Genomic DNA, 25,581 nt, shown 5'->3' with positions numbered 1-25,581 from the left:
GACTCGATGTCTAAAGAACAAGGATATTAAATCACCTACTCTTTAAATTTCGAGAAAATTGAAGCATATTTAAAATTTTCATCCAAATTTAACTTTCACTTTATTTTTTATATTTCGCCAGTATCATTTTTTTTAAACTAAACTAACCTACCTATAATTTTCCTCCGTTTTATTTCAAACTCTATCGTTTTTGCAAAAACAAGTTGGCACTCCCGCTGCTCACAATTGCGTTCTGCTGGGCGAGGAGGGAAAAGTCGTAGAAGAATTTTTATACCACACAAACGGAATTTCCCTGGCCGAGTGACAACAATCAGCATATGTGCCGAGGAGCAGCCGTTGGTCAGAGCAGGAGGAAACACCCAGGATAACGCGAGGACCAGGCAACCATCCCACAGAGCCTCCAGTGGGTGGCGGATTGCAGGCGGAGCTAGTGGGTGGTGGTGCTCTTATCGGCCTGCGAATTTTCCCATGCCCGCTGCGATAAGAACCAGGCGGATCTGCCCGTCCAGGTGTGCATAATCACTGTGCCTAACCAGAGTGGAATGCCCTTTCAATAACCATTAATTCGCCCTTTAGTTCGTTACCATGGGATGCATCACTAGCAGCAGCAAGCTGAACGAGCTGCGTGGTCACGAGAATGTGTTCCGTGTGCGAGTGGCCCACCTGCAGCCCACGCCGGGCACTCCGATCATCCGGAGCGGCTATCTGGAGCTGACGCCCCGGGAGCTGATCTTCCAGACGCCCGGCTGCGAGCCCATCGTCTGGGCATTGCAGCATCTCCGTCGCTACGGGCTCAACGCCGATCTCTTCTCCTTCGAGGCGGGACGCAGATGCATGTCCGGTCCGGGAATCTACACCTTCCGAGTGCACAACGCCGAGCAGCTCTATCCGATGTTCCAGCGCTACATCAACGCGGTCAACACGGATGCCTTTGTGCAGGGCGAACGGGAGCGGGTCAACTCCGCGCACTCCGTGTCCGCCAACATGGGCAGAACGGAGGGCAATAACTACCTGGAGCCGGCTCCCCTAATGAACCGCCAGCTGGGCAACTTCCACAGTGATCACTCTACCGCCAGTGCATCCTATCCACTGCAGCCGAACGACTCGCAAGTTGAGGATTCTCCACCCAATTTGCAGTCCCCAGTTTTGATGCCCAGTGCTCTGCAGGATTGCTGCCTGGAAGGAGGAAATGTCACGGATCTGCTAGCCACACCGCCCTCCGGCAATAGGTTGAGTATGCGGAGGGGCACCTTGGATCTACCCCCGCTGGAATCTGCTCCGCCACCAGCTCCTCTTTTGAGTCCCAACGATGCAGTGCATATGTACGCCAATGTGGAGGCCCTGATCTTTGACCTGAGCAACGAACGTTGCTACGAGAATGTGAATCGCTTGGAGCTGCCGCTGCTGCCAAGGGAACCGATTGCCACTCAAGAGCCAGCCACGCCCACTAGTTTGGCCGGGAGCAGCGGAGTAAACTATATAGTGCTGGATCTGGATCAGCCGCGAAGTCCCAGTGGTCCGGCGAGTTCTCCGAAAGCCATCAATGGATTTGGCAGCGGCCTGTCGCTGGTCAACCACCCAACAACTCCAGCACCAGTGACTGCTCCAGTTACTCCCGAGGCGGGCACAACGTTGGACGTTCCTCCACCACCCGTTCAAACGCAAAGCCTGAACAGCGTGGCCGCCGAAGTGGTAGAAACCCCATCCAACAAGGCAAAGGAATGCTCCGGGACGCAAGGCTACTCCACCATCGACTTTATTCGCACCTATGCGCTGAACAAGTCCTCGAGCGAAGTGCCGGAACCGGTGACACATCGCCAGCATCCGGCGCACGATGCCGAGGAACTGAGAATCACCAGGCACAGCAAATGCATTCGGAAAGCCTACTCGATAAGTGAGTGAGATGAGTCCATGTGCGCAACGAATTTACAGAAAGCGAGAAGGTAGCAAAAAAGCCAAGTTGAAGAGCCAGAAATGAAGATCTTAGCAGAAATGTTAATCCTTAAAATGCGGAATTACAGGGTTACATAGCAAAGGAATGAAGTCAAGGAACACATCATCTAGCTACCAAGATCAATAGCCCAAAAAAGCTTGAATATTAGCTATGAGTTTCATAAAATGTGGTTCGATTTTAATTGCATAATGTTGACCAAATATGCTAAATGCTGTGAAGTTGGGAACTCCAAACTCGAACATATACTTTGCACAACTTTTGAATTGAAGCTGGTTCTTCTGATTTTGAAAAGCACATTTTAAAAGAGGACTTTTCTTGAGTTGACTAAGAGAGAAACTTTTGAAAAAGATAAGGAGGCGGTGGCGCACAACGAATTTACTGCAGTCAAGAATTGAGGAACGCAAGGAGATTGTGGTAAAATGGAAATTGAGAGTGATTTGTCCAAAGATTTGTTTGCAAACGAATATTATAACAATATTATAACCAGGTTGTTTTAGTAGTCAGTACAGTAAACTCACACAGCCAAAAACACATAGACATGAATTGCATACGTACTTAAATTGTATTTAAGGATAGCCACATAGAGTTACCTAGTGATTAGATGATTTGTGTACTTGCCAGCGGCTGTTTAGAGCTAGTCATTTTTGATTTTATGCATAGTGAGCAACACGAAAGGCTTTTAACATTTAAATTGTATATGATAGGTATTTAAGCGTAGCTCCTAAGTACCAATATATACATCACCGACGTACACGTACGTTTGTTGTTGGCCAAGGCTTTGAAATTGTATTTTGTTGCCAGAAAAAGAAACAAAAAAAAACCAAAAATGGTAGAAGTGAGTTTATAATTTTTTACATATATTTTATATATATTCGCTAAATTGTTATTAAATTTGTTAGGAATTATATACACTGATTGTCACACGGAGCATCCATCATTTCACACGTGCGTGATGAATTGAGGGTTTTTGCAGTTGCATAAATTTATATACTTACGATCGCGGCTCAGTCGGCGGCATAAACTATATTATTGTTAGTGTCTAAGACGAAATATGTGCAATAAAGCTCAAACGACCTTGTAATTACGTATTTTAATCATATCTCTTGGGGATCTAAAACGATATATGGCCTGGTTTTTGAACCTGGATTGAAATGGCCTGTTGGTTAAGAGTAGTTTTTACCGATACTTCTTCTAAATTGAGAGAGAGTGCAATAAAACATATAGAACAGAAGTAAACTTTCGAGGTCGACTTTAGGATACCCTTGGTTCAAGTAACCCCTTTGCATTTCTGAAGAAGTAATGATTTTTGTCATAGAAATTCATAAAATTCTTGTATTTTTATATAATTTAATTTAGTTATTTTTTTATATTATGGTTTTTTTAAATATGATTTAAAGCCACATTTGATTGGATACATTTTTTTTACAAAAACCTCAATTAAGTTTTTCCTAAATCTAACTATAACTTAATAAATAAAATTTGTAACTTTAAATTTGTGACTTTAAATTTGTGACTTTAAATCTTATTTAAAAAAACGATTATACCTAAAATCCGATGTCTAATTTTTATATTAACTACTTATAAGGAAGGTGAAAGACTAGATAAAGGAGAAGAAAGGATCTTAACACTATTCGCCCCAAACCTCTTATAAAAATTATAGTACTTTAAAAGAGGGTTCCAGATCCCCCGCGATGAAAATCTTCAGTGCGTCATTGTTCAATCCGGCGATAAGAAAAAAGTGATCGAATCCAGCTGCTCTTCTCTGCCATTGTCCGCTCATCGAGCTCACTTAGTGCTCTTTCTTCTCATCCCGCATTCTGCGGGAGACCTTCAATTGCGAGCGGAGGAGCTGTCAGTCAGTCAGTCACTTGCGTTCCAATGACATTGACACATGGGAGCGACGGTCGGAAAAAATGCAGCTCAATTGGAATCTGGCCTTGGCCTTACTAGCGTTTCTTTGTCTGGAGCGTGGACACGACTCTAATGGGGAGGTTCCAGGTCGTGAAATGGGACTCCATTTGGCTGCCCACTTATCGCCTAGTACTCCTCCAAAGGACCAGGAGATCGCTGCCAGGGCGGTAATCAGCCGAGTAATCGGCGAACGATCCTCTCAATTGTTTCAGGTTCAAGTCAATAAGGGGATGGCGCTACGCAGCTTTCAGGTATGTAAAAATCATTCTTCTGATAATAATATGCACCCAATCGATAGGAAATTTGAAATGCAAGTGGGGCTTGGAAAATATAGTTGAGATCTTTCATGAGAACAAAGCATCTAGCTGCAAAAATAGTCAGTTTTCTCATTTCCTTTGGAGATGGAATATTAAAAAATAATGCCTTAATGCATATCTTTAATTGAGGTCGCTTTTTTATTTTTCACAAAATATTATAGGGCTTTATAAGAAAGAAAATTATTTATTTTGGATACAAAATAAAATATAAATAAATTTAATGAACAACACCTTTCTCTTAATAATATGTACCCAATCAATAGGAAATTTGAGATGCAAGTGGGGCTTTGAAAATTAGGGTTTTTCAAAAGTCGTCCCATTAAAACAAAACACCTAAAAACCAAAATGGACAATTTGTACCTCTCTAAATGAGATAAAATGGTAAAAAATATTTGATTTCATGATTTTTTTCCAAAATAATATACATAAATACATATGTATGGTTTTAAAAGTAAGAAAAATATTTATTTTGGATACATAAACAAATTTAAAAAAATAAAAATCATCTTTCTCTTGCAGATTTCCATGCTAAACGATGGTCGAATTCTTCTGGTGGGCTGGGATGGAGTATCCGTGTGCAAGGCCTTCCATCACTACCTGAAATACGTCCTGAACAAGGACGTGGATTGGTTCAAGATGCGCATCGAGCTGCCCAGCAATCTGAAGTTGCCCAATGTGACCATCGAGTCGACGTCAGCCAGTCCGATGATCTATCACCAGAACGTCTGCACCTGGAGCTACAGCTTCGCGTGGTGGGGCCTGGAGCAGTGGCGCCGCCACCTGGATTGGATGGCCCTGATGGGCATCAGCCTCACCATTGCCCCCGTCCAGGAAGCCATCTGGGTGGAGGTGTACACGCAGATGGGCCTTAATCAGGAGGAGATCGATGATCATCTAGCTGGACCCGCTTTTCAGGCCTGGCAACGCATGGGCAATATCCGCGGATGGGCAGGACCTCTGACGCCCGAATGGCGACGATTGCAACTGCTCCTCCAGCAGGAGATCCTCGGAGCCCAGCGGAATCTCGGCATGAGTGTGGCCCTGCCCGCTTTTGCTGGTCATGTTCCACGGGCTCTCCAACGTTTGCATCCCAATTCCACTTTTATAAAGGTGCAGCGATGGAATCAGTTTCCCGATCGCTATTGCTGCGGTCTCTTTGTGGAACCCACGGAGCCGCTTTTCCACCAGATAGCCGAGAGCTTCCTCAGTCGCGTAGTTACCACCTATGGCTCGAATCACATATTCTTTTGTGATCCCTTCAACGAACTGGAGCCACCGGTGGCCAAACCGGATTACATGCGATCCACAGCGGCGGCGATATACGAATCCATGCGGGCGATTGATCCCCGGGCCATTTGGCTGCTGCAGGGTTGGATGTTCGTCAAGAATCCCTTTTGGACGCCGGACATGGCGAGGGCTTTCCTCACCGCCGTTCCATGTGGCCGCATCCTGGTGCTCGATCTCCAGAGCGAACAGTTCCCGCAATACGAGCTCACTGAATCCTATTTTGGACAGCCCTTCGTTTGGTGCATGCTGCATAACTTTGGTGGCACCCTTGGGATGTTCGGATCCGCCAAGCTGATAAACTCAGGAATAGAGGCAGCGCGTCGTTGGCCCAACAGCAGTTTGGTGGGCACCGGGATCACTCCCGAGGGCATTGGCCAGAACTATGTGATGTATTCGCTGACTTTGGAGCGCGGCTGGAGTGATGAACCCTTGGATTTGGATAGTTGGTTCGTGCATTACCCTCTAACACGTTATGGGGTGAAGGATGAGCGACTGGAGCAGGCTTGGCTGCTGCTGAGGGACAGTGTCTACTCCTTCCGGGGACTGCAGAAGATGCGGGGTCAGTATGTGGTGACTCGGAGGCCTTCCTTCAACCAGGAACCTTTTACATGGTATAATGCAAGCGATGTTTTGGATGCCTGGCATCTGATGCTCTCCTCGAGATCCATAATTCCGCTGGATGACGACCGATACGATATGTATGAGCACGATTTGGTGGACATAACCAGGCAGTTTCTGCAGATCAGCGCCGATCAGTTGTACATCAATCTGAGGTCTGCCTACCGAAAGCGACAGGTTCCGCGATTTGAATACCTCAGCTCTAAACTACTGGAGCTCCTTGAAGATTTGGAGATGATCCTGGCCAGCGGCAGGAACTTCCTGCTGGGTCCATGGCTAGAGCAGGCCAAGCAAGCTGCTCCAAATGCCGAGGAGCGTAGCAACTTTGAATTCAATGCCAGGAACCAAATCACCGCCTGGGGTCCCGATGGTCAGATCCTGGACTACGCCTGCAAACAGTGGTCGGGATTGGTGAGCGATTACTACCTGCCCCGATGGACCCTCTTCCTGGAGGAGGTGAACGTGGCTCTGCACTCCCAGCGACCCTTCAATGGCACCGCTTTCAAGCAGAAGGTCTCGCAGCGAATCGAACTGCCTTTTAGCAACTGGACGGAGAGTTATCCTCTGGAGCCGCTTGGCAATACCTGGCTCATTTCACAGCGAATTTTCGAAACCTGGAAAGACTATTCAAAGGACACGCAATTTCTGCACAACAATCGACTGTCGGTGCCGCGAAAATTGGGCCCTAAATAATTTGTATTAATTTAATCAATTGTATGACTGCCAATTCAAATATTTCATTTAAATCTCTGTAAGCTTGACTTTAAATAATAAAAATAAATGTTTAATCGTATGAAAAAGATCTTCAGTATCCTTAAAAACGTGTCTAACTGGATTACTGTTCAAAATTGTTCTCCTGTTCGAAACATCCTTATTTATAATTAAAACTTGAATATGGCTTTTTGCATCATACATCAATGTAGTTTTAATTGATTTTTATTTAAATTAATGTACAAACTAATTATGTAAAAATTTAAACATGATCATTAATACGCATTACTATGGTTATTTTTGTTTTTCTTGATGTATTTGTGTTTTGGGTATTTGCGTTTTAGTTCTATTTTTCACACATTGCATGAACTCTATTCTGGTTATGATGCCGTGTTTGCTTGATCATCTCCTTATTGTGTTCATCATCGTCTTCATCGTCGTGTTAATTCTAAACTATGCAAAACGATTGCATAGAATTTTGTTTACTCCTGCTGCTTCTCTGATCTTCTGTTTATGTCACTACAAATTAATATTTATTTTAGGTTTTTCTTTTTTCTCATATTATTGTTGTTTCCTTTGCTCTTGTTTGTGTGGGGTTTCTCTGAGAGGTGTGTTTGTGTTTGCTCAATATTCAAATATTCAAATATTCATTCATACTCGATATTTCTACAATTACTCATTTAAAAAATTCTAAACAAACATTATTTTATATTAGTACAATAAAGTGTTTGCATCTTTCGTATCGTTTGCCTTTAGTATGAAGTTTTACAACTATATAATGTGGATAAGGGGCGGATAAAGGAGTTGGGAACTGGCTGGGCTTCTTATTTATGCTGGTATGTCGAGGACAATGCGCAAAAATATGTTAATCATATTAATGTATGTAATTGCGCACGAATAACCATTTACTCATTCACCATTTAACGCAACTATATCTGTATAGAAGTATGTGTATGCATGTGTGTGTGTGTTTTGGGTCGTGTGTGGGTGTATTTATATATATAACGTACTTATATGCATTCAATCAAACAAACATTTATACTTTCTCGCTCGAGAAACACTCATACATCACCATCCTCATCCTCATCATCATATCATCATTCTCAAGCATCAACTAAAACATTCTAGCTCAGGGACATCGACATCGACATCTATTCGTCCTGCATATCCTCGGGCAACTCGTGCGGATTCAACATGCCTGGAATATTACGCTGCATTTGATGTTTGTTAGACTGCTCTTCGGCCAGAGCCGCTTCGCGCTCCTCCAAATACAGATCGGAGTCGTCCTCACCGGTGGCCTCCTGTAAATCAGTTTTTAGTTTCATTTTATTTAGGAAAATATTCATAGTATACTCACGCGAATCTGTATGAGGAAATCTCTCAAATGCTCCTTAAATGCTTGCACATTCTCGTCCAAATTGAAAAGGCCAGTGACAAAGACTTTGATCTGATTATCGGACAGATGGTTGAATGCCGATTTCAGCAGGGACGCGACATACTCCTGTATGAATATCATATTATCCGGTATCGGTCCCAGGTCCACCGTAATCTTCCTGTTCTCCACCAGTGAGAACATGTACGCCAGGATGATGGCATGATTGGGCAGCCCAGCCGTGTGAGAGGTGTCGGTCACCACCGAGAATATCTGCATCAGAATATCGGTGAAGTAGGTCTGGTAGAAGCTCTGCGCCGCACCCGGATGCTGGTCTAAGTTTTGAAGCATCTGTAAATGAATAAATAAAATTAATATTAATAAGTCGACTTTGTTGGAAACTTGGAATGAGATTAGATCCCTGCGTGAATCATTTAATTTTTGTTTTATCATAGTAAGCTATGAAATTTCTGATTTGCTTAATTCTATGTGAAATAAATTGAATGTTTTTCTAATTCATTTCGAATTGAATGAATGAATGAAATAAAATTCATGCAGATTTAATCACAAAATTATGGCCCTTTTTTCTTCTAAAGAAATTGTCGTTTGAATTATTTCGGAATTCATGCCATTCAATCATTCAATTCTATTAAACTCAAAATTCAGATTCATTCAATTCTATTAAACTCAAAATTCTAATTAATTCATTCATAAAAAAACAAAATATTCAGAATAATTCATTGAATGCAGGGCTCTAGTTGGAAACTGTATTCTTCTAGGAATGAGATATTCACCTTAAAGAGGATATTCAATCCCATGTCGGCCACATTGCGCATGGTGTGCTTGAATGCCCACACCACCGAGTCAAAGACCAGTTTGAACTGAGCCGGCGGTATGTTGAGGAACGCCTTGAAGCAGTGCGCATTAACCGCCTGCAGCAGCTCGTAGAAGCTGAGCCGGTGCTGGGGGAAGTCCTCAAAGTTCTTGTTGATCATGTCCAGCGTGCACTCGAAGACGGCGTCAAATATTTTTGGTACTTCATTTGTGATATGCTGGCGCAATTTATGCACAATGGTTGCCATCGCACTCAAAACCTTTGGCTCGCGTGCCGATGGAACTTTGCAGCGCTAAAAAAGAGGAGTTAACTTAGTTATAATTTATCTTATATAGGTAATATAGGGACCCTACCTGATAATCTAGCAATATAGCGTCCAGCAAAGGCGGTATGAAGTTGTCCATCACCAACTGATTGTCGTTGGAGCGCGACACCCACTCGGATATCAAGTTGAGCGTCTCCTTCTTGACCACATGCATGGTCTTGATCAGGGGCTGATTGTTCACATTCACGCCGTTCACCTCGATGGCCTGGATGATGTTCTCCGAGGTTATCTTGTACACATTCAGCATGTCCAGATATATGCGGCCCAGCTGGATGACGTACGCGTGTCCCAGGGCCTTGCAGGCAGCCACGTTCGTCTTGAGGATGCTGCCCAGCTGCTTCACAGCGGTCATGTTCTTCAGGAAGTCAACGTTCTTCGAGGCCCGGGATATGATGTCATCCCAAACCTGGTTAGGCAATTGCATGTAGCGCTCGATGAGCACGTCCTGCTGCACCTGATCCACCTGGGCGGAGATCATGTAGCCGACAGCTTCGTAGAATGTGTGAACCTAAAAGGGTTAACATAAATATGAGTATTTGGTAAAATAGAAATATTTATGGCCTTTCTGTGTTTATACTTAAAATAGAGCCCTGCATGAATGGATTTAATGAATTAATTAGAATTTTTAATTTAATAGAATTAAATGAATTGGAATTTTGAGTTTAATAGAATAGAATAGAATGAATGGCATGAATTCCGAAATAATTCAAACGACAATTTCTTTTGAAGAAGAAAGGCCCATAATTTTGTGATTAAATCTGCCTGAATTTTATTTACTAAGCAGTTAACATTGATTTGTTAAAAATTTGCCACTTTTTGTTCTCAAAAGAAAGCACAAAAAAATCTGGCAAATTCAAAAAAATTCATAAAAATTATTCATTCATTCATTCAATTCGAAATGAATTAGAAAAACATTCAATTATTTCACATAGAATTGAAATAAACAAATCAGCCATTTTTATGGCATCTTATGATAAAACAAAAATTGAATGATTAACGCAGGGCTCTAACTTAAATGCAATAAAATCATTTATTACCTGTTGCGGCTGCAGATCACAAATGATGCTGCTCATTGTTGTGAGAATCTCGTCAATAAAGGTGCAGGCCTCATTCGGCTGGATGGTGACAAAGTAGCGGCGGCACTTGATGGCGATCTTGATGAACGTGTCGCATGCCATGTCCTGGACACCATCGTGCGTTTCGTGCATAAATTCGAAGAGTTTGTTTACCACCGTCTTGAGGAATTTCCAGTGGGCGCGCAGGAAGCGCGGATACTGGCCCACCACATACATGATATTGGAGGCAATGATGGCCTTGTTGTCCTTGCCCTTCTTCTGCTCGCACAGGCCTAAAAGATCCTTGATGACGGTGACCAGGAAACGTTTCTCGTCCTCCTCACAAAAAGCACCTAAGGGAAGGAAATTGATATTAGTAAAGTGAAGAAAATATCAGTATCTAAATATATTTGATTCGACGAGAGAACGAATTGTTAAACCTTGATTTATAAAAAGAAAACCCCAGAAAATCGCTCACCGGATATGGAACCAATGGCCCAGCACAGCGTGTTCAGGTTCTTCCAAGAGAATTCCGATCCGTTCACCTGATTCAACAGCTTTAGCGTCATGATGCGGTCCGTGTCCACAGAGTCCAGATGGGTGAGAAAGACGAGCGTTTCGCGCATGTTCTTGTATAGATTTATCGAGTTGGTGTCCTTCATGAACTCACGCACCACCTCCCCGTTCTCGTTCTCCACCACCAGCACCTCCTCCGGCTTGGCCATGCGCGATATCATTATGAAACGCACTTTGGACAGGATGGGGGCGTAGAATCGTCGACGGGGATACACCTGCTGCCGCTTCGAGGACTCCAGCGTGGGGTGGAAAAACTCCGAGTTGTACAGATCCTCCACCAGGCTGTTCCAGTACTCCAGACAGATCTTGAACACCTCCACGTCCTCCACCTCGCTGATCATCACCAGATACATGAGCGCCTGGTTCAGGTAGTCCACATACTTGGCATCCTCGACCAGCTTGCCGTGCTCCTTGAGGAAGGTGCACAGGAACATGGCGAGATTGAGGACCAGCTCCTGCTCCGTATCGGTGCCGTGCTTGAATATGTGATTCATGTTCATGTTCTGGCCAACGATCTGATCCAGCTGCACCATCGTGTCCTTGAAGAGCGTCGCGAAATTCTCATCGTAATTGGTCGCCGTCAAACCGGCGATCTCGGACAGGCACTTCAGGGTCACATTGCGGAACATGGGCACGCTGAGGAACTTGAAGACCAGCGTCTCGATCTGCGGCGTCTCGAAGATGTAGCCCAGCGGTATCCAGTTGAGGAAACGCAGCAGGGTCTCCAGTGTGACGTGGATGAGGGCGGCGTTCATGGAGCTCTCCAGGACGAAGGAGCAGAGATTGAAGATCTGCGAGAACTCTGAGCACATGGTGTCCTTCAAATGCTTGGCCTTCGTTTGCGTGATTTGGCCCTGCGAAAAGTCGAAGACCTCCTCGCTGAGGTTCTTCAGAATGACCATGTTGTTCATGCAGAGGCTTTCGTTTGTCTTCGAGGCACCCACAATGTCACTGATGAACGTCTCCCAGTTGCGCGGCCATTCGCGCTTCAGGATGTGCACCAATATCATGTTCAGCTTATTCAGATACACCTTGTTCTGCTCCATGACATTCGGATCGGAGGAGGTCTTGATGATCAGACTGACCACATACTTCTTGATGCCCTCGCATTGGTTGCGCGGCAACACCTTCCAGCGCGTCTTGATCACCTCCTCGAGAATTTGCAGGGCATAGAACTTGGTCCGCTGGTTCTGTGAGTACTCCAAAATGCTATCCACCCGCGTCCACGACTCCGGATGCTCCTTCAGCGTGGTCAGTATGCTCTGGGCGAGGCGCAGCTGCTCACCCTGCGCTGTGTACACCGTCTCGACGATCTTGTCCAGCAGATTGATGTCCAGCTTCTGGGTGAAGTCGAGCATCTTGCTCGCTTCGTCCGATGTCAACACGGTCGCCATGTGGTAGAAGAAGCGGCGTTCGCGCCTGCGTCGCTCGGCAGTGGTATCCGCGTTAATCTTGATAGCTTCTTGGCTTCCTCCGCCGCCGCCTGGTGAGCTGGGTTTTCTCGAATTTCTCCTCTCGAATTTCCTTTATATGTAATTTACTTTCTTCTTGTTGTTTTTTCTCTTCTTCTTCGGCTTCTTCTTCTTTCTTTTGTTGTAGTGACGGAGGTGTGCGGCGGCTTCTGCTCTTCTTCTTCTTCTTCTGTGATGACGGTGAGGAGCGGCGACTCTCGATCTGGATCGGATCGGGATCTGGATCTGGTGCCGGGACTGGACCTGGAGCTGCGAATTAGATCGTTCTTGAAGTTAAAACATATTGCGTATTGCGTCCGCCTGTCGGCCGACAGGCAACCATATTTATTTTCTATTTTCCAATTTCATTTTTTTGGAACACACTTACAACTACAAGCGCACGCTTACTGCCTGCGCGCGCTTACACTTTTTCGCACACGCACACATACAAGCGAGCGCTCGGCACACCACACACACACACACGCAAGCAGGCAGGCACAGGCGAACGCATCGCCGCCGCAAATGCGACCAGCCACTGCGGCGGCATTTTGCACTTTTTGGGGCTTTCCGCGATCGCCAGCGACGGCGCGGAGCGTAATTAGCAATCACAACCATGCAATTCACTTATCCAGCTTACCTTTTTCCGATTCCAGAAAAGAGCAGCGTGAGAAAACGACGACGACGGACAATGCGAAATGCAATTTGTGTAAGTGCGGTGTGGCCGTATTGCGGTTGGTGAAAACAAGGTATGCGGCCCTGGTGCGCAGACTTGCATGCAGAGCGATCGATAGTTATCGATGGCTAAACGCATGGATTAAATAATTGGGGCAAGTAAAGTTGGATTGTTCAAAGCCTATGGGGTTTAAATTAATTAAATAAGTTACCATACAATTTAATTTTAATAATACTTATCAATACATTAGACTATACGTACATTAATATATATTACAATTGATGAATTCAGAGCTCAATAAATTTCGGGTCCTGCTTTAGGTTTTTTTAAAAATACAATCTTATCTTTAGAAAAAATTTAATTTATGTTATTTTCGGTATAAATTTATTAGCCGATCAGTATTTCAACAATCGAATATGGATAGATTTTAAAATATCGATGTTTTTCGATAACTTCTAAGAACACTCGATTAACCTCCTACGTTGCATGTTTTGAAAAGAAGAAGAGCTGCAATGTCTATTTATTTGTTATGTTTGACGACAAATGGCGGCTTGCCCGTGTTTACAAGAAAGAAGGGAGAATGCGAAAATGTAAGAGTCATAGTTACTTCTTTAATCCGGCTAGTGATCAACCCCCCTACCCTATTTAGCTACCCTTCTCCACGGTGGCCTCCCTCAACGGCTTTCACATGTTCTTCAAATCGCTGGGCATCCAACTGGAGGCCACGACGACCAGCAAACAGCAGCCCAGCCAGAATCTGGCTCCCGCGGACGCCGAGGAGTGGACGTACATCTGGCGGGACAGCGACGCCATCACCCTGATCGTCTGCGGCTGCGGCGTGGGCTCGGAGCAGCTGCTCCAGACGCTGGCGGATCTCGTTTTCGGGGCCATCGGCATGTTCATCACCCGGGCCGCGGAAATGGCGCATGCCACGTTGCTGGAGCGGCTGAAGAAGGACGCCAAGAAGTATGTGCCCATTGTGGACGCCATTCTGGAGGCGGCCTGCGCGGGCACCCAGCTCCTGGGCTACACGGACTGCCTGCTGGCGGCGGAGAATGCCCAATTGCTGCAGTGCCTCAATGAGTTCAGTGGTCACTGCGGCTCGCTCTTCTGCTGCCTGGTGGTGGGTCACCGAATCGCCGTGGCCACCGAGGGCTGGTGGGATCTGGACACTCGCGATCGGGAACTCCTCCTCTTCCTGCTCAACTCATCGAGCACTTTGCAGCACGATGTGCCCGTCTATCTGCCCGTTAAGAGTCCCCACATAGCCTACCGATTTGTCAGCATTCCCGTGGCATCTAATAGTGCCTTGTGTGTCCTGTGTGGCGCTGAAAATGCCTCGTTTCGAGAGCTCCATGCGCATGCCATGAGTGCCTATCGCAATGAGAGCAACCTACTGGCCGCCGCTGAGCGTTGTGTGCCGCGCAGTTTGCCCGAGCACCTGGACATCGATGGCAGTGTGCTGGCCATCATTCTGGTAAACCGACACTCACGGAAAAGTCTGTTCACCAGGAATCTCAACCAGTCGGCTAGTGTTAAGCGCATCATTGTCGGCGACCTGCAGCGCCTGGACATTCTTAAGAAGTTCTTCGATCAGACCATGGATGCACTGCATCAATTTGAAGGAGAGTCGTCGAGCAATAAGACTCTTTTGGTGGACCAATATAGCTGCTCGGACTATCACAAGTGCTATGCCCATACGGATGAGCTGGGAAATGTCTTGTTTCTGCTGTTCGTAGCTGCTGTGCCCTCGCACGCAATGAGGTTTGTAAAGAATCATTGAATTTGGGGAATCCTTTCTAAGAAAGGTTTATATTTACAGATTTCTGGCGCAACGCATCCATGACAACATTCTCCAGGAAAAGTCTGTATGCTGGTGAACCGTCCTTTCTTCCTGAATTCTATAAGACTGATATTTTTCTACTATTTATACTTGGTATTAGGTAGCTTTAAGCTCTATTGGTTACCAAACCTAAAATGAATCTTAAAAAAAGGCTTTAATGACCTATGATAAACCGTCCTTAGAAATACTATTTATTCAAACACAAATATTAAATCTGAGTTTTTATTTAAAGGACTTTATGAATCAAGTACATATGTGCTTCTCCTTTAATACTATTCAATAATATTGCGAATATTTAAATTGGTTGGCCGCTAAGCACGAGGAAACGGCCCTCTTCTTTAAGAACAATTACGTTTTAATTATTATATTTTGAATATGGAAAAGTTTAACCGTCCTGAAAACGCATATAAAAATTATAAGCGCTAAAAATACATTTGAATAAAATATATAGCATGCATTAATATATTATTTAACAATATTTTGTGCTAAGAAACAAATGCAAAAGAATTTATCTACAAAAATAGCTTGAGTTTAAAATTTAAGCTTTCAACTTAAAACAACAAAATATAAATGTTTTCTGAAGGTTTTTTTTTATAGGGGGAAGAACTGAAGATCGACCACTGATTAATTTTTTATTTTTGTAGTGATTACGTTTTTCAGCGGTCTTTTTTCGGATTAAAGCCTATCAAATGATACGCATTTTTCAACAGTCCGAAGTTCTGTTTGCACAAATATGTTACTTCTTTTAAATAAAATCTTATCAGGGATTAGTACTTATCGATACAGATTCATTGAAGACAAATGTTTATTTTCCATTAATTCGTTTATGAATGGCATATTTATAAAGTGTATTTATGGGCTTTATTTGTAAGTAGATTTCGACTTGTTGCACGTCGTTTGCGCTTGCCGACGATGGTGCCCAGTCCAGAAACAGTGCCCAATTGGAGGAGAAGTGGATTGCTGACCAACGCGGCGGCGATTCCCAGCACTGCAGCACTGGCCAGCGGGATTAGGAAGCTCTTGGCCAGCAGGGCTTTGGATGAAACGTCGCCGTGACCGGGACCCTTGTGAGCCGCTAACTCGTGTGGATCCAGTGGGTACGGATGCACATACTCAGGTGGGGAATAGTAGTGACCATGACTGGCACCGTGACCCGGACGTGATCCATACACATCGAATGGAATACCCGCCTCCACACTCGAGCTGCCGAAATAGGCTCCACCTCCTCCAACACCTCCAATTGCAGCTCCTCCTCCTCCGCTGTTGTGGGAGTATTCGTAGGGATAGGGATGGGAGTTACTTTCAAAACTTCCAACGGTCGGTGCATGCGATGCCACTCCTCCTCCGGCTCCATAGTGACCTGTATTTGGGAAAATAATCCGTTTAGTTTTAGGATCTGTACACACAAAAAAAGCATGTTCCCGTAAATTCGATATGGCCATGCAAAATCCATATCGTTTTTACACGAAATACCCCTTTCGACCTGGTCAAATTTACCTGGCCACATATCAAATTGAAATTGATCTTAAATAATGTAAAAAATTTCCATTTTTTTTTAAGTTTTTTAAAAAAACCACAGACTTACAATACCATTTAAAATTTTACAATTTTATTGTAAAATCGATCTACCCGTAGGAAGGACCAGGACCATAATATTTCTTGTATTGTAAGTCTGTGTTTTTTTTTTTAAACTTTTTTATTTGGAAAAGTCCCCAAATATTCTTAAAAATCTACCTTCCTGCATTGAAAAAATATATGACTTCTTTATCCATTAAAACTCACCCACACTGATCCGATCCTGAAGACTGGCACCTCCAGCTCGCCACTTACTATAGGTTTCACTGAGACTTTCGCCCACACTTCCCAGCGAGGGATGACTGCTGGAACCACTCGAAGGACTCGTTTGAGAGCCTTGTCCTGAGCCTGGACCCCTGTAGAATTCAGGTGGTGGTTCGAAGCTCTTGGCTGTAGCCGAACCCGCCAGTTCAAGTTTCAGGTTTCCCACCGGATCGCTGACCCCTTCCTCGCTGGCATTTTGAGCCACCGCCAGACTCGTCCAGAGGATGAGGTCCAATGCGATCCGAAGCTTCCGTTTGCTGGCGAACATGATGACTAAGCTCGCCGGCGTCATGTCATCGACTTTATAAAAGACTCTGAGGGATTTTGCAGGCGACTGGCGACAATTTGTGCTGTGCAATTGGGGCCTAAAAGTGTGCGCTTCGCTGCGTCCATTCAGTTGCGCCAGTCTCGCGGGGAATTTCACTTTCCTTGGCAGGTTTCGTCTAAGCGAGCACCTCTCTGGGATTCGACAATGCTAGACTCAACTGAACAATAAATTCACTGAAAATAAAACTAGTGTAAAATTCCCTTAATACTCAAAACTTATATATACAACCAAACAAAAAAACTAAGGATCTATCTTTCTAAATAAAATAAAAACAAATAACTAATAAAACATATTTACATAATTACTTTAAGGCAAATACAGATTTTGTATACCACTATATTATTAATGGTTCCGTAATATATCTTAAATATACCCTTTTTACAATTTACCCTTTTACTCTACGAGTAACGGGTATAAAAATTATACACACAAAAAAAAGCATGCAATCGATATGTCCATGTAAATTTCACAAACCCATATCATTTTTACATGAAATACTCTTTTACGACCAGGTCAAATTTACCTGACCTCATATCAAATTAAAATTGATTTTAAATAATGTAAAATCAATCTATGTTTCATATCGATTTTTTTTTGAGTGTACTCATTATCATTTTACATAAAGTGAATATTTTAATTCAATATATTTATAAGAAATTTGTTTCAAGTGCATTTCACAATGATAATACTTGTATGGAGGGTTCGCAGTGACAGCGGAAAGCCCGAGAGAAACTACTCGAACCCCCCACCGTACTTATTCGAAATGATGAAAGATCGCAGCGCAGCTAAGAATCGTTAAGAAATTATCACCGTTCCTGTTGGCTGCAACCGGCAAAACGGCAGCAACATTACGCGAAAAACATGACCAATTCATTAGATGTATGTCCAATTTTAAAATAGAGATGCAAAACGATCGAAAATGGAGACGCCTGATGTCTTGTGCTTCCGGCAGACGCCACCCGATTGCAAAAATGGATGTCTCTGGAAACGTGTCACCTTATCTGCTTATTGGGAATTGCGCTGGTATTTCGCGGAATTTCGCTATCTCCGCGAAACAGTTAAATTAAATATGAAACATTCTGCACTTATCACGACATGTCACTTAATCTAAGCCAATCGTGCTGCCGGTTTCGAATACTTTTCCTCGCACTTACACTGCACCGCAGTTATCTTAAGCCCAATATTATTGAATCTAATCAGTAATGTGTGTCGCTCTACGACCTTGTTGTTAAAATGGCAAAATGAGTAGAACTTATAGATATGTAATTGGGTAATAGTGCCAGTAACTTAACTAAAGCTGCGTTACGGCAAAACTGTGGAGCCTAAGAAGAATTTGATAGCACGAAGCTTAAGAATTCGCGTAATATAAGTTATTGAGTGAGGGTCACTTAAGCTGAACAGTGGGCTTTAATTGAGTGTTATTATTACTAAATGTTTTCCATTTTTATAGAATTTATAAGGTAACTGCTTAGAACTAGGCTTAAAGTCAAATATTTTGTTATTCTTAGTAAAAGAAATATTATAAAAATAATTTATATTCTTCGGTTACCCCTCTTTTATGGTTATTTATTTTATTTAGTTAGAGATACTAGTTTACTATAAGTACACGTTTTGATTGAAGACTTTCAATGTAGCTAAACAAAGAAGGGTCGGCATTTGTATAATGGAAAAGGAGATTTTAATGGTTTCAAGGGACTTTCGACTGTGGATAAACTGGGATCCTTCGACTGATTTTTAACCGAAATTGTTTGGTTAGGGATCGTGGGACTGGAAGTTGCTTCATTTTCAACTGGTGGCGGAACTGATTCCATGAGCAACCTCCTTCTAATCAAGGAACCCCGGAAATCTTTGGCTGCAATTCGAGAAGAGGCTTGCTTATTGGCCGAAGATTTGCGTGCAGAGAATTTGGGATATGATCTTGGTGGGACAGGACTAGCTCTTTTCCTCTTTTCCGACGCGGAAACAACCTTTAGGCAGATCAGAAGGCATCTTATATTCAACTACCCCAGCTAAAGGCATCTCATCACTACTTGTATCTGGCGGCATTACTGTTGATAACCGAACCGTTTCCAAAAAGCTGGGTTTTCGTTTGTATGCGGCTGGCAGATCGATAGAGTTTCTAGGTTCCCGTGACATTGGTTCAAGCTCCCCCAACTTTGATAATATTTTCAATCCTGGGATCCTTTGAGTTAGTAACCCTACCGTTTTGACGTTCAGCTGGTTGGGATTTTTGGACCGATTTTACGGCTGCTGGAACCATGGCACCTCCTAGGGCTTCGCAGATCATCTTTAGGTCCCCCATAATCTCTAAAGATTATAAAATGAAATAATATATATAAACAGGGGCAAAATATGTGTTTCAAAAGTATGCTACACAAAATTTGTAGAGAAAATTTGACCCCCAATTTAAATCCTGGCTATGCCCCTGCTATACATAACCAAACCGAATAATAACAGACATTTAACCCTTTAGAAAACTTTCAAGATTGTATAAACACTACTACGTGTTAATGATAAGTGTGTGAATTTTAAATGCTAAACAATCGGGTGAGTATATAGCCAAGGAACTTAATCTAGTTAAAATAAAATCTATCACCCTCCATTACCTTTGCAAAACTTAAGTGTTAAGTTAAATGGCGTCAAGCTGTTGACTCAGTTGAGTTGTTCACACGATAAGAAATGGGGTTCCCTTCTTTAACTTGGCTATTAAATATAAAATCTAAAAAAATCTATAAAAATCCAATCTAATTAAGGGATTATGAACCAATATCTTCGTTTAGAATATGACTTAATGATGGGTTCTCAAACTCCTTGAGTTTCGCAGACTGCATGACCTCTTCAAGACCCGCATCTTATCAGGGTATTGCGTCAACTGAACTTAGGGGCGCGAGCAGTGCGAGCAATGCAGATAAGGTCGGCGATACACGGTGCGATTACTTTCAAACGATTTCATGTCACTGCCAAAATAGAATTTCGCACAGGCTTCCCGGCGGCGGAGATAACTGTTATTATTGGAAGCCGGTATCAGTGGAGGCCTGAGGTATATAAACTTGCGAATCGGCCCAGTCAAAACACATTCACGGAAGCAGTCACTACTCACCGCAACCATGAAAGGAGGTAAGTCAGCTGCAAGGATTCCGGCAAGGATATCATATTCTAAAGAGCCTCTCTACTCCGATCCTTAGCTCTAATTTGTGTTTGCCTTGCGCTCTTCATGGCTCTTTATGGCGCCGAATATATCTGCGATCCCTTCACCGACAACGAGCCCGACTGCACCAACTCCACCAACCTGAACGTCCCCATTCGTAACTTCTGGGATCCTACCCGTTACTGGCTATGCAACTCCACTAGCTCCCCCGACCCTCAAGTTGTTAAGTGTGAGCGGTTTTTGAAGAATGGAACTGTGGATCAAAGTTACCAAGCATTCGACCCTGAATCGAAGACGTGCATCTCCTGGTCCGACTGGACTTGGTCTCCGTACTGTTAATTTGAATACATTTTGTTAAAATAATAAAATTGAATGGCAAATTAAGTAAACAACTTTTATTTCTTGGATACCTGCAAAAGGTCGATTTAATTAAAGAACGTTTTATTCTTAATTCTCAATTTTTTTAATTTAAGAATGATTTTGTTAATTTCAGACTATTTTCTTCTATGTGTAGCTATGCAGTTGACTTATAGTTTACGGACCATTATTTCTTAGTAATTATTTAAAATAATAATGTATTTTTAAAAATAACGAAGGTACATTAGGAACATTCAGTCCAATAGTAACTATGGTCTCACCATTGTTTTTTTAGTAATTTATTTTAAACGTTAGCTAACCTACAAAAAAAATCGCATAGATATAACTTATAACAAAGATGCAAATAACACCTGTGCACTTTTATAGTGTATCAGATACCGGTTACCCTGTTAACTTATTTAAAAGTAGATATGACACATACTCTATTCTACGCGTAACGGGTAAAAATATCATAGTGACATGGATTATACATACATATTCAATATTTTGTATTTTTAAGAAATGCATAGACAGTACGCAATATTGGTGCTGGCTTTTTACAAAAACTTATTTTTATTTTGCCGACTTATATAGATATAGATAGAGATATTGATATAAATCTTATAAATAGTCCAATATTATTTGTTGTATATAAATCTACTAACTTACAATCTCTCTATGATTTCTTGATGCCGTCAACTTAGCCAATTGTCGAGATATAGATACCAGATATTTTTAAACGATTTCATGTTCGTTCCGAAATAGAATTTGTCATGCCGATAGTCGTAGACAATATTTCTGGGATAGATAACTGGGTGCTATAAAATGATGAACGTTGGGCTCGGATGTCATTCAGTATTAATAACCTGAAGAGAGCTATAGCACAATGAAAGCAGGTAAGCTCAAGTCCTTGAGATACCCAGAGTTACCCATCAGGGATCCTCCTTTCAGTCGTAGTCCTTCTGTTCCTGGCCCTTTTCGTGGCTATCCACGCGGATTATGTCTGCAATCCTGATGGCGATGGAAAGCCCGACAGCTGCTTGGGACGCACTGGACAGGTTTCCCGTGACTTCTGGGATCCCACCCACTACTGGATTTGCGCCGGAGCCGGAGAACCAGAGCTCGCGGCGTGCGATGACCAAACTGGGTTCGATCCCAAGACAGGAAAATGCGTTCCATGGAACCTTTGGCAGTGGTATCCACCATGTCCCACCGATTCCACTGACTAATAAAATTTGATGTTTGATAACCCATGTAGTTGCGGTTTTACAAGTTTGAAAAATTCAATTTGTTCGGTGGTATAATGGTATGGTAATCGGATTAGTTGGTTTCGGTCTAATACCTCCTTTCATTGGTGCGACAGTTCAAGTTCAAAATGTTCGAGTACGCAACCTATTTATTGTGCGTCCTCGGTTTTTGGGATCTGTGGAGAGCCCTAGCCCAAAGTCAGGATAATCAGCAGTGTCTAACTGCTCTGCAGAATCAACAATCCCGAATTCATCAGATTGCTGTACACCAGCAACAGTGGTTCTCCTACAATTCCCTGAGACGAACTGAAACGCAGGAGAAGATTGAAAAGTTAGAGAGCAGATTACAGGCAATACAAACTCAGATGGAAGCTCAACTTCAGGAGATACGAAACCTTACGGAATATCAGAAAGAAAGAAAAGAACCGCCCCCTAAGATCAACGAGAAACTCTTCCCGAAGAAGGTAGGCGACAGGCACTTTTACATTGAGAAGCAAGTTCAAGTGAACTGGTATCGCGCATTTGGAATATGTCGTCAAATGGGCGGTCACCTGGCGAGTTTCCGAGATGAAAGAGAGTTCAGGGCAATATTTTCAAATGTGCCTGGGGGCGCCTATTGGATAGACATCTACAACCTGGCTGGAGATGGTAGCCCGTTTGTTTCTTCACTAACTGGACGGAACCCGCCATATATAAAATGGAAAAGAAACGGACCACGGCCTTTAAAAAAGCACTTTCACTGCGTGGATGTATATGTACGTGAAATGTATAATGAAAATTGTTTCGATAAGTATTTTTTTGTATGTCAAGCTGAGAATAACATTTGGTTTTAATTTAAAAAAAGTAACCCATTGGTCCACAATAAAATACCTTATAAAGATTTCGCGGGATTTGTACCAGCTTGTAGTACTTTTCCGTGGGAATTATTTAGACGATACAGTCTGCTCTGTTACATATTTAGTTGCAATTTAAATTTCATAACTGAATTTGTAAGGGTTTTAGAGAGGTTTTGTACCGGTCTATTATCTCCCTGAGAGGTGTGACAAAGAATACCAAACGTTCATAACAAAGACTCAGTCTTTCGAGATATACACTATAAAAATGTTCAAGTACGCAACCTATGTATTGTGCATCTTGGGTTTCTGGGATCTGTGGAGAGCCCAAGGCCAAAGTCAGGATAATCAGCAGTGTCAAACTGCTCTGCAGAATCAACAAAACAGAATTAAACAGATTGCTGTACACCAGCAACAGTGGTTTGCCTACAATTCCCTGAGACGAACTGAAACGGAGAAAAGGATTGACAAGTTAGAAGGCCGATTACAGGCAATACAAACTCAGATGGAAGCTCAACTTCAGGAGTTACGAAGCCTGACGGAATATCAGAAAGAAATAAAAGAATCGCCTCCCAAGGTCAACTTGAAACTATTTCCGACGAAGATAGGCGATAGGCACTTTTACATTGAGAAGCAAATCAAGGTGAACTGGCATCACGCATTTGATTATTGTCGTCAAATCGGCGGTCACCTGGCGACCATCCGAGATGAGAGGGAGTTGACCAGGTTATTTGGAAGTGCGCCTCGGGAAAGCTATTGGATAGACATCTACAACCTGTTTCAAGATAACGGACCGTTCGTTTCTTCACTAACTGGAAGGAAACCCCCATATATAAAATGGAATTCAAAAAACAACTGGTCTAATACGCACTTTCACTGCGTGAATGTGTACTTAAATGAAATGAGAAATGCTTATTGTATCACTAATTACCATTTTGTATGCCAAGCTGAGCAATGGGAATAAAATCTGTTATTAACCAGTAACAACAGAGAACGAATACTTCTACCTGATACATCCTTTTCCCGAACACCCAGTAACCGGTATTTAAATGAATGTTACTTTATGAATAAAATCAGATAAACATATTCGTTACACATTTAATTTCTTAACTCGATTTTTTTACCGGTATATTATCTGCTTAGGAGGTGTGACAAAAATAGTTAAAACCTTCGGCAGTTCATTACAAAGACTTAGTCTTTCAGAATATTCACCATTATAATGTTTTACGCAACATTTTTATTGTGTTCCTTTGGTTTTTGTGATCTGTGGAGAGTTCATGCTCAAAATCAGGTTAATCAGTACAATCAAACTGCTCCGGAAAATCTACAATTCAGAATGGATCAGATTGCTGTAAATCAGCAACGTTGGTTCGCATATCATTCCCAGAGGCAAACTGAAACTGAGGCAACGATCGGCAAGTTAGGAAGTCGATTGCAGGCACTCCAAACACAAATGCGAAATCAACTTCAGGTGTTACGGAGCCTTACGGAATACCAGAGGGAAAACATGGAAACGTACAATAAACTCAAGGAGAATCTCTTTCCGACGAAGGTGGGCGACAGGCGCTTTTATATCGAGAGGCGACACCAAGCGAACTGGCACGAAGCATATGGCAGATGTCGTAGAATGGGCGGTCACCTGGCAACAATCCGAGATGATACCGAACTTTCCGCACTATTTGGAGGCCTGCCTCCACTTGGCTACTGGATAGACATCTACAACCTGGCGGACCGTACGTCCAATAAGGGCGGAGCTTACGTTTCTTCACTAACCGGAAGAGAACCCACTTTTATAAAGTGGGGGACAAGGCAAGCCAACAAAATACCCAAAAACTGCGTAGATGTGTTTACGCTTAAATATCCACCAGTAATGTATAATAACGATTGTTTTGAAAGGTTCTTATTTGCATGTCAGGCCGAACAGTGGTAATAAAATCTAATTTTGGATGAAATGGTTGGGTTTACAATGCTTAATAAGACTAGGATAATATGGAATTTAACACGTTAAAAATTTATTATCATAAAGATTGCCGCCTTTTTCCACCCACGTTTAAATTATGACCTATTTTTGATGTAAAACGTGAATTTCAAATACTTTCTTTTTTATAAATTGCATCCTTTGACGAAAAATACTTAAAGGTAAATGTATTCTTTGTTGCCTTGTGTTGTTTAAGTAGATAATCATATTCGTCACAATATAATTATCTTAACTAAATCTTTCCTTACGGTTTATTACCTGTGAAAAAAATATTTACACCTTAGCCAGTTTGTTAGAAAGATTGGTTCTTATAGGTCATACAAGCACCATCGATATGTTGAAGTACGCCACATATTTATTATACGTCCTGGTTTCCTGGGATCTATGGATAGGAAATGCAGCACAACAAGAAGTAGCGAAAACCCCAATCACAATAGATCAGATTGCTGCAAATCAGCAAAATTGGTTCACGTACGACTCTCAAATGCGAGCTCAAACTCAGCAGAAACTTGATATGATGGGGAGGACCGTAGAAAGCCAATTGCTGGCGCTACAAATCCATCTGGAGGCTCAACTTCGATCGCTACGAAACCTTTTGGTAAACCAAAAGGATAAAATGAAGGCTTCTGAAAGGATCGACAAGACAGTCTTCCAGCCGATAGGATCCGGGCACTTTTACATTGAAAAGCAAAGTAGACAGAGTTGGTACTCCGCAGCTGACACGTGTCGTCGAATGGGCGGTCACCTGGCGACAATCAAAAATGAGAGGGATCTCGAAAACATATTTTCAGGAGCCCCTTCCGGCTCCTACTGGGTGGACATCTACAGCCTGGGCGGAGATAATGGGCCATACTTTTCTTCACGATCCGGAAGAGAAGCACACTATTTCAAATGGGGATATGGCCAGTCCAAATATTATCACA

The 25,581-nt window shown here is 42.7% G+C and overlaps 8 protein-coding genes across 10 annotated transcripts; 6 read left to right on the top strand and 2 right to left on the bottom strand.

Annotated features, from left to right (window-relative positions):
* The first annotated feature begins 118 nt into the window (after positions 1 to 118).
* LOC108062619 (uncharacterized) lies at positions 119 to 3,044 on the top strand. The gene is made up of 2 exons (XM_017149369.3): positions 119 to 509; positions 577 to 3,044. The coding sequence occupies exon 2, from the start codon at positions 586 to 588 to the stop codon at positions 1,900 to 1,902; it is 1,317 nt and encodes a 438-aa protein (XP_017004858.2). The 5' UTR covers positions 119 to 509; positions 577 to 585; the 3' UTR covers positions 1,903 to 3,044.
* A 770-nt stretch (positions 3,045 to 3,814) lies between these two features.
* Positions 3,815 to 6,887, top strand: Naglu (N-acetyl-alpha-glucosaminidase). The gene is made up of 2 exons (XM_017149321.3): positions 3,815 to 4,116; positions 4,702 to 6,887. Exons 1-2 carry the CDS (start codon positions 3,868 to 3,870, stop codon positions 6,778 to 6,780), a joined length of 2,328 nt encoding a protein of 775 aa, XP_017004810.2. The 5' UTR covers positions 3,815 to 3,867; the 3' UTR covers positions 6,781 to 6,887.
* Positions 6,888 to 7,007: 120 nt separating this feature from the next.
* On the bottom strand, positions 7,008 to 13,147 carry emb (exportin-1 emb). 2 transcript variants are annotated; one of them, XR_011417586.1, is made up of 8 exons: positions 13,050 to 13,147; positions 10,864 to 12,682; positions 10,368 to 10,738; positions 9,359 to 9,838; positions 8,965 to 9,297; positions 8,156 to 8,521; positions 7,809 to 8,099; positions 7,008 to 7,317 (listed from the first exon to the last, which is right to left on the bottom strand). XR_011417586.1 is itself a non-coding variant. In XM_017149320.3 (7 exons), exons 2-7 carry the CDS (start codon positions 12,353 to 12,355, stop codon positions 7,950 to 7,952), a joined length of 3,192 nt encoding a protein of 1,063 aa, XP_017004809.1. In that variant the 5' UTR covers positions 12,356 to 12,682; positions 13,050 to 13,147; the 3' UTR covers positions 7,008 to 7,949. The 2 variants fall into 2 exon arrangements, 1 of the variants encoding a protein (XP_017004809.1); XM_017149320.3 differs by having other exon boundaries at positions 7,008 to 8,099.
* A 383-nt stretch (positions 13,148 to 13,530) lies between these two features.
* On the top strand, positions 13,531 to 15,268 carry fy (fuzzy planar cell polarity protein-like protein). The gene is made up of 3 exons (XM_017149371.3): positions 13,531 to 13,675; positions 13,735 to 14,849; positions 14,908 to 15,268. Exons 1-3 carry the CDS (start codon positions 13,598 to 13,600, stop codon positions 14,963 to 14,965), a joined length of 1,251 nt encoding a protein of 416 aa, XP_017004860.2. The 5' UTR covers positions 13,531 to 13,597; the 3' UTR covers positions 14,966 to 15,268.
* Positions 15,269 to 15,588: 320 nt separating this feature from the next.
* Positions 15,589 to 18,710, bottom strand: LOC108062623 (uncharacterized). 2 transcript variants are annotated; one of them, XM_070211588.1, is made up of 3 exons: positions 17,785 to 18,710; positions 16,711 to 17,280; positions 15,589 to 16,288 (listed from the first exon to the last, which is right to left on the bottom strand). In XM_070211588.1, the coding sequence occupies exons 2-3, from the start codon at positions 17,057 to 17,059 to the stop codon at positions 15,768 to 15,770; spliced, it is 870 nt and encodes a 289-aa protein (XP_070067689.1). In that variant the 5' UTR covers positions 17,060 to 17,280; positions 17,785 to 18,710; the 3' UTR covers positions 15,589 to 15,767. The 2 variants fall into 2 exon arrangements, with proteins under 2 accessions (XP_070067689.1, XP_017004861.2); XM_017149372.3 differs by having other exon boundaries at positions 16,711 to 17,268.
* A 1,376-nt stretch (positions 18,711 to 20,086) lies between these two features.
* Positions 20,087 to 20,582, top strand: Peritrophin-15a. The gene is made up of 2 exons (XM_017149317.3): positions 20,087 to 20,212; positions 20,281 to 20,582. The coding sequence occupies exons 1-2, from the start codon at positions 20,203 to 20,205 to the stop codon at positions 20,580 to 20,582; spliced, it is 312 nt and encodes a 103-aa protein (XP_017004806.2). The 5' UTR covers positions 20,087 to 20,202.
* An 868-nt stretch (positions 20,583 to 21,450) lies between these two features.
* Positions 21,451 to 21,885, top strand: Peritrophin-15b. The gene is made up of 2 exons (XM_017149318.3): positions 21,451 to 21,496; positions 21,552 to 21,885. The coding sequence occupies exons 1-2, from the start codon at positions 21,487 to 21,489 to the stop codon at positions 21,827 to 21,829; spliced, it is 288 nt and encodes a 95-aa protein (XP_017004807.2). The 5' UTR covers positions 21,451 to 21,486; the 3' UTR covers positions 21,830 to 21,885.
* A 1,979-nt stretch (positions 21,886 to 23,864) lies between these two features.
* Positions 23,865 to 24,632, top strand: LOC138913082 (accessory gland protein Acp29AB-like). Its single transcript, XM_070215407.1, has one exon. The coding sequence runs from the start codon at positions 23,900 to 23,902 to the stop codon at positions 24,608 to 24,610; it is 711 nt and encodes a 236-aa protein (XP_070071508.1). The 5' UTR covers positions 23,865 to 23,899; the 3' UTR covers positions 24,611 to 24,632.
* Positions 24,633 to 25,581: the final 949 nt, after the last annotated feature.

This window comes from Drosophila takahashii, chromosome 2L, assembly GCF_030179915.1.
Source record: "Drosophila takahashii strain IR98-3 E-12201 chromosome 2L, DtakHiC1v2, whole genome shotgun sequence".
In the NCBI taxonomy this organism is placed as follows: Eukaryota; Metazoa; Arthropoda; class Insecta; order Diptera; family Drosophilidae; genus Drosophila; species Drosophila takahashii.
The sequence above is the reverse complement of the archived record's forward strand: the minus strand, read 5'-3'. Positions and strand labels throughout refer to the sequence as shown.

Coding starts and splice junctions, on each gene's coding strand:
- LOC108062623 (XM_070211588.1), bottom strand. CDS start 17,059: ATGACGCCGGCGAGCTTAGTCATCATGTTCGCCAGCAAACGGAAGCTT. Junction 16,289..16,710: donor TCAGGATCGGATCAGTGTGG/GTGAGTTTTAAT, acceptor TCCCAAATACAG/GTCACTATGGAGCCGGAGGA.
- LOC108062619 (XM_017149369.3), top strand. CDS start 586: ATGGGATGCATCACTAGCAGCAGCAAGCTGAACGAGCTGCGTGGTCAC.
- fy (XM_017149371.3), top strand. CDS start 13,598: ATGTCTATTTATTTGTTATGTTTGACGACAAATGGCGGCTTGCCCGTG. Junction 13,676..13,734: donor AGAAGGGAGAATGCGAAAAT/GTAAGAGTCATA, acceptor TACCCTATTTAG/CTACCCTTCTCCACGGTGGC. Junction 14,850..14,907: donor GTGCCCTCGCACGCAATGAG/GTTTGTAAAGAA, acceptor TTATATTTACAG/ATTTCTGGCGCAACGCATCC.
- Naglu (XM_017149321.3), top strand. CDS start 3,868: ATGCAGCTCAATTGGAATCTGGCCTTGGCCTTACTAGCGTTTCTTTGT. Junction 4,117..4,701: donor TGGCGCTACGCAGCTTTCAG/GTATGTAAAAAT, acceptor TTTCTCTTGCAG/ATTTCCATGCTAAACGATGG.
- emb (XM_017149320.3), bottom strand. CDS start 12,355: ATGGCGACCGTGTTGACATCGGACGAAGCGAGCAAGATGCTCGACTTC. Junction 9,298..9,358: donor CTATATTGCTAGATTATCAG/GTAGGGTCCCTA, acceptor CCTCTTTTTTAG/CGCTGCAAAGTTCCATCGGC. Junction 8,100..8,155: donor ATTTCCTCATACAGATTCGC/GTGAGTATACTA, acceptor ACTGATTTACAG/GAGGCCACCGGTGAGGACGA.
- LOC138913082 (XM_070215407.1), top strand. CDS start 23,900: ATGTTTTACGCAACATTTTTATTGTGTTCCTTTGGTTTTTGTGATCTG.